Raw genomic sequence first — 14385 nt, forward strand, 5'->3', positions numbered from 1 at the left:
TTAAGAAAACAAAAGGACTGTACAGTATGTATACTGAAAGATTTCTAGCATGAAGTACAGACACACCAACATCTCTATCTCTAGAAGTAATTGTTCAGATGATCACCTGGTGCTGTCAGACACCTGTGTGCCAGGGCACATGGGGATCCCAGTCCCACACTGTGGATCAGAATTCCTTTTGCTTTGAAGCTGAGATCCCATCTACATGTTTCTGCAAGGTGGTGAATTGTATTGGTAGTAATAGGCTCTGTTCTCCATCAGGAGGATGAAAACCCATGAGATCCTACTGGTGGCATGTGCAATGCTGATTCTTTGCCTCAGCCATTTCTCAGCATGGGAACGACAGCCCAAAGTCTCCAGTGGTAGTTGGACCATCTCCTCTATCTCAGCCTATCCCCCAGTGCTGACCCCATGTATTTGATACTGGATATGAGGAGATGTGTCCTATTTATTAGAATTCTATTTATTTATTAGAACTCTAATTCTATGAACTCTACTCTGTAGGCTCTTCTCTGTTCTTTGAGGAATATTTAGTCTGTTTTTCTTTGGCATGAGCTCTGCTAGGAGCCATGGTGTCTAGGAACCAAGTTCAGCAATCAACAAGTTCAGCACCATGTTGATTCTTGATGCCCCAAACTTATTCCTCTTCCAGGAAACCTTGCAGCAGCACTGGCTCAGGAAACAGTATCAGAAGAAAATGTCTGGAGACCCAGATCTTGGCTGGTTGGTCTTTGTGAATTTCTGTAGTCGTCTCCCAAGGGATGATCGCATGTCATATTTACCCTCAGTCTACAACTCGTTCAAAACCTTTGGTTGGCCTTATCTTTCTCAAAGTCTTGGTTTCAGGGGCATCTTGTCAGTGGATGGGGAGGGGACCTTTTCCTATCCTGGAGCTGGCAGGTAAGTTGATGAAATGAATATTGGAGGAGCAAGTCAGCTGCTCTTTCCAACTGACCTGGGAAGATGTTGCTGCTGAGCCTAGTCTGGTCCTTACTGCACCACAGCGGACCTTGGAAAGCAAGGAACAAAGCCCTGTTGCAGCATCCATGCATTAATGTGAATGCTTATTGCCCAAGTGCAGTCCAAGCAGGATGTGTCTTGATGAATGAAGTCCCATGGCACAAGGTATCTGTCAGTCCCTCTGTCAGCATCTATCTCAGGACCCTACAGATGTGACCTCTGTCTGGTCAGCTGTGTGACTGCCTGTTGAAGACCATCCTTTTTGGAGTCTCATCTCTAAACTTCTATCGAGGTTCTCCCCCTTGATGCAAGGGCTGGGACATATTTATTTGCCAGCATCCTGCCTCCATCAGGCACCAGGGGACACTGCCAGTCTTTGGGCTGGAGTGAGAGGCAGTTCTCTGTCTTGGCTGCTGTACTGTATGAGATCAGCCTCTTGGCAAAGGCCTTCAGCAGATAATGCCAGGCATTTTGCTGTAAGGCTGAAATGAATGCCCCCTGCTGAAGGTTTCTGATTCTGTGGCATGCAGAGCAGCCTCTCTTCCCCCTTCCCTATTTTGTCTGAAAGGGGAATTCTCATCTCAAAGAATCCTGGCTGCCGAGGTGGGCCTCTGAGAGGTCAGGGAGCATCACCCTCCTCGTGCCTCATTGCATGAATTTGGAATATTCTTACAGGCTCTAGAAAGGGTTCAGTCACCCAGACACTACATAGCCTGGGTAGTTTTTCCTGAGTTTTCTCCCTCCTTTTACTTGTTCCTGAGTCCCATCCATTTTAAATCAATCTCAGAACAGAAAGAATCCAATTTTGTCAGTTCAACTGCTGTCCCGCACCTCCCCCCCAGCATCACTCTGAAGGCTCTTTGTTCCTGCCCCATGTGAGCCTTGTGTGAGTTAGCTTTTTGCTACTTCAGGATTCCTTAGATGGACCTGAATGAGATGCTAACAACCATCACTAGAGCAGCTTGTGTGACTTCCTCGTAACCTCTTCAGTATTGTATTTATCTTGTTTCTAAGCCAGGAAGATGGGAGTGATGAAAGCTGTACAGAAGCTTACTGTTATTTCTAGATTCAAACCAGGAGGCTGTCTTTCCTAAGCTTTATACCTCTGCTACAAAAGCTTGAAGGCCAGTCTCTTTCTATGTTTAGATGATTGTAGGTTATTTTCTAAGGAGAGATCTGTGAGCCAGCTCTGCAGAACAGCAGAGAGTAAATGGCAGGCCACCTTTAAATTCCTGCTGAGTCAGTCCAGGTAGGGCTGGACTAAAAGCTGAGACTCCTCTACCAGAGCACTAGCTGTGTCAGTAGCCTTGTGATTTCCAGCTGCAGGTTCTAGTCACCCTAAGAGCTGGCACAGGCGCTGCAGATTCGTGCTGAGGTCTTCTACGTGAGGAGCTTCACTCCTGTGTGAAGAGAGGTCAGAATAAATGTAGAAGACAGTGGGGTGCTGGAAACACATCTGTATGATGCATGGATGGGCTCATGAAACCAGCTGGCAAACGTCTACTGGTGGGAGTTAAAGCCAGCAAAAATGGTAAGGCAGCAAGGAGGGCTGAATGGGCTGGAGGCAGCTTTAGGGAGGTCCAGTCACCAATGAAAACCTGAAGGATGTATGAGACTAGGAGAAATGTTTCAGATGTGAATTTTCTAAACTACTGGCACATTTTGTCTCAGGGTGGTAATAAGGAGAAAACACTCTATGCCCTCTGGCAGAGGAGGTATAGATTTCATAGCTTGGAGAGCAGTCAAAAGAGCTGAGAGAATGCTAAGGTAACGCTAGGAGAGGAGTCTGAGCAACCGCTAAAAGTTGTAGTGACCAAATTGAACCAATGTCACAGCAAATGAGAAGGGAGGCAGCAGTTTTGGCTTATGCAAAAGACTGTACATCTGGGCAATGCGCAAAAGGAACTGGAAGCTCTCAGGACAGGAAGAAATGTGATTAACTGGCTTTTCTGAAGTTCACCGTTGCATTGTAGAAATCCCAGCTCACCAGTGTAACCCATTGGTAAAGGAGGAATAAGAAAGTGTAAACACGAATTGGGGTTGCAAGCTGTGCTAAAAATCATGTTACCTCTAGAGCTAATAGCAAAGCAGTATGATCTGACATACATATTCGTTAAGGCATTGAAGGGTCTTTTATTTAATCCTGAATCATGGAAGAAAACACAGTGATTTATTTCTGAAGTACCTCTGCTTCATGTGAAAAGGAAAATTATGTTGTCGTGGGAGACTTTGGCTGGGATTACTGAGGAATATGTTATGCCATGGGGAGCCTCTCATTAAGTTACAGACGATGGCATGACCAAGTAAGGCAAGGATTTTAGGTGGCTTTAGGATAGATGAAGATTGAGTTAGAATTGGTGGTTGCCTAAAGACAAGGGATTGACAAACAAATCAAGCCCTTGCCCAGGACAAACATATTGTGATACAGAAGTGCATGATACTATATAGCCTTTTCTGAGGAATTCCTAAGGGGAGTATTAGGAAAGTTATTTAAATGGGAGACCCTTGGAAAGATGAGAGTTTTTCCAGTTATCCAAAAAGCAGTGATTTAGTAAGCGTGAGAAGATAGCTTCCAGTAAGCCATTTCCCTGAGTAACTGGCCATGTGATAGTAGTACATCATAGAAAAAAATACTATTAGAAGCAATTTCTAAAAGACCTTAATAAAAAATAAAATCAGCTTTGTAACAACTGCAGTGGCTGTGCGTGAAGAAGTAGGAATACAGGGATGATGAAATAATTAAGATGTATAAAAAATAGTTATGTGAGTGGCTGATGATCTCAATAATAAATATTCATAGGTGGATCGCTAATGAGATTAACAAGTTGTTCTAGCTACACCTAAAGGAAAATCAATCCTAGCAGTAATACGAGCCATTTACTTGACTGTGATTTAAAAAAAAAAAAAAAAAAAAAAGAAGTACTCATCAGCTGTGTCTGTTCTGTATTTGGAAAGAGCAGAATGTAGTCACAGGGGAATGATGAAGCACTTTCTGGGCCATTAGCAGAAGGATCCTTGATGGGACTGTCTCAGGGGAACACTCATTTCCAGGCATGGGTGTCCCGGATTACTCTACTACTGTGAGCAGGCCACAGCATGGGGGGATGCTTGGGGCAATGGAAGGAATGATCCTGGGAAAAAGCACAGCATTCTAGCTGCTTTTTTTTTGCAAATGCTGTTTCACAAAGCACCCTGATCTTGTTGGTGATGGAAAAGTGCTGGCTGCTGAATCCACAGTTTGCCAATGTCAACTAGGTGAACTGGGGAAAGGTCCTTTAAAAAAGACAAAGCGGACAGGTGAACAAATGATACAAGTGATGAGCCTGCCAACCCATATATGAAAACCAGGGAGAAATCAGTGGGCAGGAGATGGAAAATCAGGAAAGGGAGAACAGTCTGCACAGACATGGGGGGACGAGGAGCTGACAGCCGTCTTTTAGCATTTTTTATACGTAGAGGTGATAGTCCAAGAGTCTAATAAAGGGTAAATGCCTGAATCAAAATGCTGAGATGTATTGAAATAGAATTTCATGATTTATTTTTTTTAATTGAGTTAAAGCATTGGCTTTGTTTAAGCTACGCTATAAATCTAAGAGCAAGAAATAATAGTGCGTGACCATATCTGGGGCAACAGGAGCTCTGGAAAGTCAGAGCAATCTCGGTGATTGCTCAGCCAGACACTGAAGCCAGTGAGATCTTTACGAATCTTTCTTTATGTGTGGCATTGGTGTCTTTTGTCCTTGTTTACATCAGATTTTGGAGCAGGGGGAGCAAAAAGTCCTAACTCTGATTCCAGGCTGAGGAAAAATGCTTTGAGAGTGAAAAGTTCGGTCTGTTTTGTTCCTCAGAGCAGGTGAAGGAAACTTATTGCTCACAAGGATTATGTAGATGGTCATTTAAGCAGGCTGAGAAAGTCATATGGGGACTACAAGGAGATGGGGAAGCTGGAGGCCACATGCATTCAGTGAGACTTTTGGGTGTGCTCAGGGTCCAGCACCAGCACTCAGCCCGGTAACTACAATCTGGAGACTGCAAACTGCTTTGGAGGGTTTGGCCACTCTTTTCCAAATCCAGTTGCTCTTCAACACACAGCTTACCCTTATTGGAATCACATTGATGAATTCATCCAAAGGTGTAAACAGGTCTCGGAGGCATGATTTCTTGCCACGGAAGCAGCACAGATACTCGCCCACTGATTCATTGCCAACCAGTTGCTGACTCTTTGTGCTGGCTTTCAGCTCTCTGATACAGAGAACTCGATGGTTATTGTTGGTTTCTGAACTCCTTGAAGATCCTTTCTAAAATCTACATCACATCTGTAAATTCCTACTCCTTGGTGTCGGGGCTGAGGTGTATGATGAATTACAAGAATTAACTCTTCATCCATTCTCTGCCCAAGACCATCTGAGACTGACACATGGCACTGAGAGACTGCTGCTCCTCATGGCACTGACACGTCCGCAAGTCCCAACATTTAATCTGCAGTGGTGTCTTTGCCTCACCTTTGCTGGGAAAAAATCTCCTATCTGGGAATACCCCTACTGCTGACAGAAGCATTTCTTTTACTCTTCTACTGTGGTCTTCTTCATCTGATACCACTCCGTCTGAGATGCATTTGAAAAAGATTTTAATAATATTTTTCCTTTGTCATATTGTGTTCTAAAAACCTGCCCTCTTAGTCTCTTTTAAATTTAATTTGCTACTGTTTACAAATTCTTCTATTTTCACTTGACCACAGCTATTGCTTTTTGAAGGGTGTCTATTCAAGTCTTATGCAGTAAAGTATAACGCATTACTTATTGTTTCTTCTAGGAGATGTACATATAATTGAAAATAATTTCCTCAAGAAGATGACACTGCTATAGTAAGATAATACACAGAGGTAAGTTAGCTGTCCTGCACTAAGAGATTATCTTCAGCTCACAGAGCAAGCAACAAACAATTTGTTTCTGTCGTGTAGATGCAGTAAGACTGCCATGATGTGGGCAGGTTGGTTCTGCCAAAATGTCTGCTTTTGTGAGTGGCCATGTGTGCAGTGCTGTTTGCATACTGTGACTTTGGGTTGTGAAGCTGTGCTTTGTGAAAGGCATCTGTTACAATGAGTTTGGAACACTGTCATTGGAGGTGTTTGTCTTGTACAAATGTCCAATACATGCCTCGCAGTCTTTTCTCTCTGAGCCCTGTATCTTCCTTGCACACACCATTTGGAGTGATGTGCTCAGCAAACGGTTTACTTTACAAGTGGACAGTACGTGTGGGTGTCCAACACTTTTTACTGTGCTTGTGTAGTGGCTGTTTTGTTCCGTTTTGGTGTGACGTTCCAGTAGCATTAGTTAGTTTGAATGTCTGCTCAAGATGGTTTTCACTACATAATGTTCTGCTTAAGGCTAAAGAAGTTTCATGCTGACATCTTGAGAAGGTCTGAGAACAACCCCAGCCATTTCTTAGGAGGCAATGCATGTACGGTAAGGTATGCAAATGCCGATGAGATTCTCTCTTGAAATTTGAAACTGCCAAAAAAGCAGTGCTTTTTCTATAAAAGCTTCATTCTGAATTTTCTCTGCCTTCAAAAAGACAAAAAGGTGCAGCTGAGCACCCCTGGATGTAGTTGGCTGCCACTCTGAGGTATGGCCCTTGTGCTGTGCCAGCACAGCCCCAAGCAGCACTGAGTGCTGCGTTGTGCGCTTGTAGAGTAGCATGGGATCTGGGTGACTGCAGCTGCTCTCACAGCTGGTTTGGCCTGGCAGGGCAGCACCATTGCTTTCAGCTCTTCTGCTGGGCAGAGCCTCCTTATGCCAGCCGGAGGGCCTGTGCCCCCAGTGACCTTTTCTGCAAGTTTTCCTTCAAAATGTGCGAAGAGCAAAGCCAGAACTTCTCTGCTGAGTTGAGAACTGCTACAGGGAGAAGAGTCAGCTGCAACAGCAGCACTCCCCTCTTTATCCCGGTGGCAAGCTTCCAAAATGATAGCATATATTTTTATTATTGTTAGATCAATTTTTAGAACAGGGCTGCAGCTCCTGGGCAGGGTGGCACAGCGGTGGCACAGCTCTGCTGCCCGTCTCCTTGCTGTGGTGCCATCTGCAGGTGCAGCGACTGGCTGCAAACTCGTCGGGACTCAGGGGAAGGTGCTCGGGGCTGATGGGGAGAGGGAGGGCACCGAGCCCCCAGAGGGCTGCGCTCCCACTGCTTCCACACCTGAGCTACCGCGCTGTTAGTTCTGCGGCTCCCTGCTCGTTCTGCCTCGCTGCCCCGCATCCTTCTTACAGGAACATCCAGCAAGAGTGTGAATGGGTTGGAACAGCGCTTTAATGAAAACAGAATGAACCGTTAAACCCAAAACATTCACAGCAATTGTTTCTCAGAACAACGGGCACTCTGCCTCCACTCCCTGCCCCCCAGCTTGTATAAACTTGCCCCCCACTCTCACAGCAATTTGATAGGGCTTTGTTGATGAACAGCGTGAGTTCACTGCATTTTTCAGGCAGCTGTAGACTGCTCAGGAAACATAAGTCTTCCTATATGAAAAAGGTGATTCTTTTAAATGTTCCTGCTTGCGGGCATCTGGTGTTTCTGCAGCCTCTCAGCACTTCCCTATCATCACACAAGGATCTCGCTGGCATTCACACAACTATGCAGGCAGCAGCACACAGGACAGCCATTCAAAGCACCAAGCAGAGCAATTATAGCCAGGATGGGACCCACACAGGGCGCTTTGTTAGCCTGGCAGGGCTGTAGGCTGCCTGCTGCACAGCAGCATCCCACCTGCTCAGCAGGGCTGCCCCTGGCCAGCCCCAGAGCAGCTGAAAGCTGAAGAGCAGCTGCAGTTGCACTCCAGAATTACCTAAAGCTCCTATCAGGACATTTAGAGGGCAAGCCAGGTATTGAGGCCATCCCAGAGCTAATGAGCTGTTCGTACTGTAAGTCCAGAGACAGGTTATGCAACCTATTTCCTCTGAGGAAAGCATCTCTGAGTCATCTCCCTCTAGCGCAGTGAATGTCTGGCTTTCACACCACACAGCTCTACCGTCAGAGATAAGCAGCTCCAGGAGGCTGTCCCATGTTTCTCAGGTCTCAGCCATGGGAGAGCCTTCAGCCTCAGTCCTTGCCCCAGGTCAGACTGTGAAAGCAGCTGCAACCTGCCTCCTGCAGAGAGCAATGCTGCATCTCTGATGCAGCTCTCAGCCTCAGTAGTGATGAAAAAAAAGGAAGAGCCCAACGGTTTTGGTGGTAGTGAACTGCTTATCTACCCTTACCACTCATCAGCCAGGGTAGGCTCCAGGCCTGCAGCATGGCAGTGCTTGCAGCTCCTGGCAGAGGGCTGATCCTTGCAGAGATTTGCTGCTCAGGAGCCTGACTACAGCTGCTACTCCTTCTGCAGTCAGGACCATGCTTAATTCTAGCCCCCACAGAACACAAGGCCTGAGGCAGCCATTTCTTCCAGGGTGATTTATTGTCAGCTGCGTAATTGAATAGTTCTCTTTGTAGCATCCCTAATAAGGAAGGGGAAATTAAAAAAAAAAAAAAATCCTGAGTTTTGTGCCATTTTGCCCAGTTAAAACGCAAAAATCACTCCTCAGCACTTTATTCTGCACACACCCATCAGACAGGAAAATCCAGAGCTGGAAGGTGGATGAAGAACTGCTGCTTTCCATTCCATCACACAGCAGTCTCACAGTCACAGCCCTCCACACCTTTTGGCTCAAGGGTAGGAGTCCCTCCCTTGCCAGCAGGCATACCAGAGCTCCATGCACAGCAGCTTTGCAATCAGTGGAGCTGGGCACCTTCTGTTTTTATCAATCATAGGTGCCAGGACAGCTCCATGCTTCTGCACAACCAGAGTTGTCCAAACACCAGCACCTGATGCCAGGTCTCACAGCTTCAACATGCTGTCAGTAGAGCCACCAAGCATGAAACACTGCAGAGCACTGGCTGGAGTTGCTGGCCCAGCAATTACAGGCTAGCTGGGCCATCTTAAAGCATTTGATGAATTTCTTTTTGCTTTCCAATGACATACGAACAAAGCACTTCAGATGGTGAACACTTTTATTGATGTAAGGTGGTACACAAACAGATCAGTTTCTATCAGCCTCTCCCACCTCCCCCAGGCTGAGGAAGAAATTGGAGGAGTGGGGGAGACAGAAGGGAACAGAACTGGCCTCTCACTGCAGGATGCAGAACTGAGCGGTGGTGAAGAGCAAGGGGCTCCAACAAAGGGTCCTGCTTCCCTAGGCAGCAGGGGGGGCTGTGTGGCTGTGTGGCTCACTCCTTGGATGCCATGTGGACCATCAAGTCCACAACACGGTTGCTGTATCCAAACTCATTGTCATACCTGAGAAGGGAAACAGAAGTGCTGTCAGCACTGACCCGTTCCTCGCATCCCTTTTCATGTCACTACTCTTCCAGCCCCAGCCCATACAACTGAATGGAAGGCTTCCCATCCACTCCTTACAAAGTAGGCAGCATCTCATCTGCCCTCCATTACAGGAAAGCAGCAGCAGCCATTTCAGATACATCTCACTAGAGACTGTCACATGCTAGAGCCACCTGAACTCAGCAGGGAACTGTGTTTCCATGCACTGTCAGATGGTGCTGATGAAATGGAACAGCACAGAACTGCTCCAGAACTGCCAGTCTCTATCTACCTCCCAGTCCCCCCCACATCCTGAGGCTGTGCATACCAGGAAACAAGCTTGACGAAATGGTCATTCAGTGCAATGCCAGCACCAGCATCAAAGGTGGAGGAATGGCTGTCACCATTGAAGTCACAGGAGACAACCTGGAACAGAGAGGCACTTTCAAGCACTCTTCCACCCAATAGATGGTAGCAGCCTGAATCACAAATCATCATCCCAGCAAGGCTGCCACCATCAGAAAAGTGAGGCAAGTAACACCTACATAGAAACTACTTACCTGGTCCTCTGTGTATGCTAGGATGCCCTTGAGGGGCCCATCAGCAGCAGCCTTTACTACCCTCTTGATGTCATCATATTTGGCCTGAAAAAAAGGCAGAAGGTAAGATGGTCAAATCCCATCTCAAAGTGTCAGCTACAGCCTGGACACAGGGAACCGCGTAACTAAGCCACACATATCAGATGCTACTTTCAGCAAAAACAATTTTTCTATTAAACAAAGGGATGTAGAAGGACAAAATTCCAGGTATGAAGAATTTAAAAGGCAAGCCTGAAGAGTTTTAAGCCTTTCCCACAACACTTACTGGTTTCTCCAGACGGCAGGTCAGGTCAACAACAGAGACGTTGGGGGTTGGCACACGGAAAGCCATTCCAGTAAGCTTCCTAGAAAAAAAATGTCAGCAAGGAACAGCATAAGCATCCCTCTACCAGCACTGTTCTACTACAAAAATGTTTGAGCCAGCCAGGAGCCAGCACTGGCTCCTACCTCCTTCTGACACAGAAAGACAGACAATGCTCACCCATTGAGCTCAGGGATGACTTTCCCCACAGCCTTAGCAGCTCCAGTGGATGCTGGGATGATGTTCTGGGCAGCACCTCTGCCATCCCTCCACAACTTCCCAGAGGGGCCATCCACCGTCTTCTGTGTGGCTGTGATGGCATGGACAGTGGTCTGGGGAAAGAGAGCAAAGTAAGACATCAGTCATTTTCTCCAGAGAAAGCATCCACAGCACCCCCATCCTCCCAAGCCAAATGGAAGCACTGCATATGGATGCTTTTCTTCACATGAGGGACCTGGGGGCAGAGCATCTTCCTGAGCATCAAGCTCCAGACCTACCATAAGACCCTCCACAATGCCAAAGTTGTCATGGATGACCTTGGCCAAGGGTGCCAAGCAGTTGGTGGTGCACGAGGCATTGCTGGGGAAGAAAGAAGGCAAATCAGCCACATACAACGCATGTATATACATGCAATAAGACCTGGTGAAAATTCCAGGCCAAGGAGCATTCTTCTTCCTTACCTGACAATTTTCAGGGACTTGTCATATTTCTCATGGTTGACACCCATCACAAACATGGGAGCATCAGCTGAGGGAGCTGAGATGATAACGCGCTTAGCGCCACCCTTCAGATGAGCCTGGAAGAAAAAAAAAAAAAGATTAAATAACCCAGAATGCTCCAACAGTTAAGCAATGCAATCCGCAGACCACATTATCTCTTTCCCATCTTGAAGATCTCTGCAGATAAAGATGTGCCCCACAAAAATAAGCACCAGCAACCCTTTTCCCATGGGCCACAGTGGCCTACTTACCCCAGCCTTCTCCATGGTGGTGAAGACACCAGTGGACTCCACAACATACTCAGCACCTGCATCTGCCCACTTGATGTTGCTGGGGTCACGCCTAAGGAGGGACAAGACCGTGACAGTTACTCCGGAGGGCACTTACTTTCATCCTCTGGAACAGCAAGAGGAGAAAGCTACTCACTCCTGGAAGATAGTGATGGCATGCCCATTAATCACAAGTTTCCCATTCTCAGCCTTAACAGTGCCCTTGAAGTGTCCATGTGTAGAATCATATTTGAACATGTAAACCTAGCAGGGAGAGAGGAAAGATCAGGCATTCTAGATGCAATGCTCCCATCACAATCTCAACTCTCCACCTTCTCAGTGACCTTGTCTAACTGCTGGTCTGTATTTTGCTCTAACCAGTCTCCAAGGTCTGCACCACTATGCCTCGTTCCTGCTTCTTAACCTTCCTGCAAGCCTATGCCAGGTTTCCAAGGGGAGCAGAGCTGGGTGAGCCTCTGGCTCCGCTGAACCATTCTAGACAAGATGCACGTGGTGCCCAGAGGGGGCACTGCAAGACAACTCACCATGTAGTTCAGATCGATGAAGGGATCATTGATGGCCACCACTTGGACTTTGCCAGAGAGGATGGCAGCCCTGGTGACCAGGCGGCCAATACGGCCAAATCTGGGGAGAAACAGAGAGGTGGGTGAGGAGAAGCAGTGAGGAACACGCCCAGCTGGACATGGCTGAGCCTATTCACTGCTTTCCCCCAGAGCATCTGTGAATCACTGCCCAGAGGGAGTCCAAGAGCAGCGGCCAAAGGCCGAGGAGCCGTGGTTAAAGATTAAGAGCAACCCCCGGCCAGGGCACCCACACCACAAAGGTCAGGCGCTAAATTTACTAGAGGCTCCGGGGATCTGGTTACTCCTCGGTGGGGTGGGAGAAGGTCACATTCCCGGGGCACCCGCCGACACACGATCCACCAGACGACCTTTCCTCGGTTACCGGCTGGCCCCGGCCCACCGATGGGGCGCGAGGGAGCCCCGATGGGGCCGGGAGACCCTCCGATGGGGCACGCGGGAGGCGCCGGCGCTTCCGGGGTGACTCACCCCGACTCTGCGGGGAAGTGACTCAGCACCGCCACGCGGGGCCGTTACTCCCGGGTCGGTGCTGAGGGGGGTCTCGGTGCAACACCATCGGGATGCCCCCCCCGCCCTTCAGGCGACCTTGCCTTCCCCCCCCACGGGCACGTACATCTCCGCGACCCCGCCCCACCCGGCGCCTCCCGGCTCGGCTCCGCACTCACCCGTTGACTCCGACTTTCACCATCTCGCCTTTATAGTGTTCCTGCGGGGATAGACCAACGGTGAGACGTGCGGTGCCGCACGCAGACCGCCAGCCCGGTAACGTCCTCCCACCGCGCACCGCGGAGCGCTGGGAACCGCCCCCCAACCCGCCATCCCTTCCTTCATCCCCATCGAGCTCTCTTCCCCGCAGTTCTCCCCCTCTCCCCCACCCCCACCGCCTCCATCTTGTGCCGCCCGCCCCCGCCTTTGTGCCCCGGGCACCACGCGGCCCTGCGCAGAGACCCCCTCCCCCTGGTCCTACAGCCCCAACCCTACGGGGGGGGAGGGGGGGGTGCAGGCAGACAGACGGGTGGGTGAGATGAGGGTGGGGGACTTCTCCTCCCCCATGCCCCCTCCGCTCGTTACCTGCTGCACGTCAACGGCCCCAGCGCGCAGTGAGAAGGTGGCGCAGTGCCGCGCCGCCGCCCTTTATAGACACGGAGGCAGCTCCCCGAGCCCCGCCCCGCCGGGCCGGCATCGAATGGCAGCGCGGGGGCCGGGCCGGGGCTACGTGCGCGCACGGTGCGGGCGAGGCGGCCCCCCCTCTACCCCTCCCCCCTCGCAACAAAGGGCGGCCGTTGGGCCGAGGGTGGGCTTGGGGAGGGGGGGGTTGATGCCGTACAACGGTGCCTGTGCGGGGTGGGGGCGGCGAGGGGTGCCCCGGGGCCGGGGGGTGCGGAGTTGCGTGCGAGACGAAGCCCCACGTGGGGCCGTGGTGTCCCCGGGTGAGGCTGGGGCGATGCGGCTGCAGCACGCGATGCGCTACGGCGGTGCAGGCTGCGCCACTGCGGATACCCACAGAGCGGTGCGTGGCCGTGGGAGCAACAGAGCGCCTTGCGAGGCTGCGGCCTGCTCGCTCCCCTTCCTCAGCCCTCGCACGTGTTGGCTGCGCACCCCGAGCTGCTGGGGTGCGCTGGGTCCCACAGCCATCCCCCGCGCCGTGATACCGGGGGGATAGGGCCGCCCGCCGGCCCCGCTCTGAGGCTCCCCGCCCGGCCCAACAGGCCGTGCGGCGCAGTGTGAGGACCATGCTAATGAGAAACCGCAGCATCCCGCTGCTCTTGGGACGTGACGGCGGATATCCTCCCGTCGCCTCGAGCTGCTGTCGTGCCGCTCCCGCCTCGGCACGCCTGCGCCTGGCATCCGGGCCTGGTGTGTGGGGAAGGAGCGGTCTGCGCGTGCTACTGCTGGGCCGCCCGGCTTGGTGCTATCCGCCGCGGGGCAGCGGGGCTCGTGCGACCCAAACCGAGGGGCCGCGGGATGGAGCCGTCCTGGTTTGAAAGCCTCCATCCCGTGGGATGGAGCGGGTACCTGGAGCCGGGTGCCCGGCGGGAGGAAGGTGCGGGAGGGGAACGTGGAAGGGTGAGGCGGGCTCCCGTTTCCACTCCGGCTCCAAGGGCGGGGACGGAGGATACCGGGGGGGGGGTCCGAGCGAGGGGTCACGCAGCTCCCGTAACCCAACTCTCCTTGTATAGCTGCTATTCCCGGTGCACCGAGGGGCAATGGCTAAGTTTAGCCCCAGCCTGAGGTTACGACCTTTTCTTAAAGGCCAGGGGAGGCGGCGGTGCGGCCCCGTCGGGCGGCCGGGGGGTGCGATCCCGGGGCTGGGGGAGCCCCCGCACGTCGCGGGGTCAGGGCTGGCAGGGCGCGCGGAGGCCCTCTGTTTGCTCGGCAAACACGGCAGCGGCCGAGGGGCAGAGCGTGACAGAACGAGACAACGCGGCGGCCCCGAGGCCGCGATCGATGTGTCGGCCGCCCATCCTCCCCGGCTCCTCCTCCGCAACGCCGGGCCCTGCACGCGCGTGCCGCCCGGCCCACCCGGAATGGCGGCGGCACCCAAAATGGCCCCGCGCGTGGGGGCCGCGCCGTGCCGTGGACTT

The 14385-nt window shown here is 51.1% G+C and overlaps 1 protein-coding gene across 1 annotated transcript; it reads right to left on the reverse strand.

Annotated features, from left to right (window-relative positions):
* Positions 1-8985: 8985 nt before the first annotated feature.
* GAPDH (glyceraldehyde-3-phosphate dehydrogenase) lies at positions 8986-12880 on the reverse strand. Its single transcript, XM_079534863.1, has 12 exons — positions 12872-12880; positions 12466-12506; positions 11744-11843; positions 11356-11462; positions 11181-11271; positions 10891-11006; positions 10708-10789; positions 10391-10542; positions 10175-10253; positions 9871-9954; positions 9639-9736; positions 8986-9289 (listed from the first exon to the last, which is right to left on the reverse strand). The coding sequence occupies exons 2-12, from the start codon at positions 12486-12488 to the stop codon at positions 9220-9222; spliced, it is 1002 nt and encodes a 333-aa protein (XP_079390989.1). The 5' UTR covers positions 12489-12506; positions 12872-12880; the 3' UTR covers positions 8986-9219.
* Between the last annotated feature and the right edge of the window lie 1505 nt (positions 12881-14385).

Source organism: Tetrao urogallus (genome assembly GCF_951394365.1).
Source record: "Tetrao urogallus genome assembly, chromosome: 1".
Lineage (NCBI taxonomy): Eukaryota > Metazoa > Chordata > Aves > Galliformes > Phasianidae > Tetrao > Tetrao urogallus.

Bases quoted from the DNA above. Each gene is read 5' to 3' on its own strand.
- GAPDH (XM_079534863.1), bottom strand. From the start codon at position 12,488: ATGGTGAAAGTCGGAGTCAACGG. The intron at 11,272-11,355 runs GTGAGTAGCTTT...GTCCCTCCTTAG, and splicing joins GCCATCACTATCTTCCAGGA to GCGTGACCCCAGCAACATCA. The intron at 9,290-9,638 runs GTATGCACAGCC...TTCCCTTCTCAG, and splicing joins TTCGTCAAGCTTGTTTCCTG to GTATGACAATGAGTTTGGAT.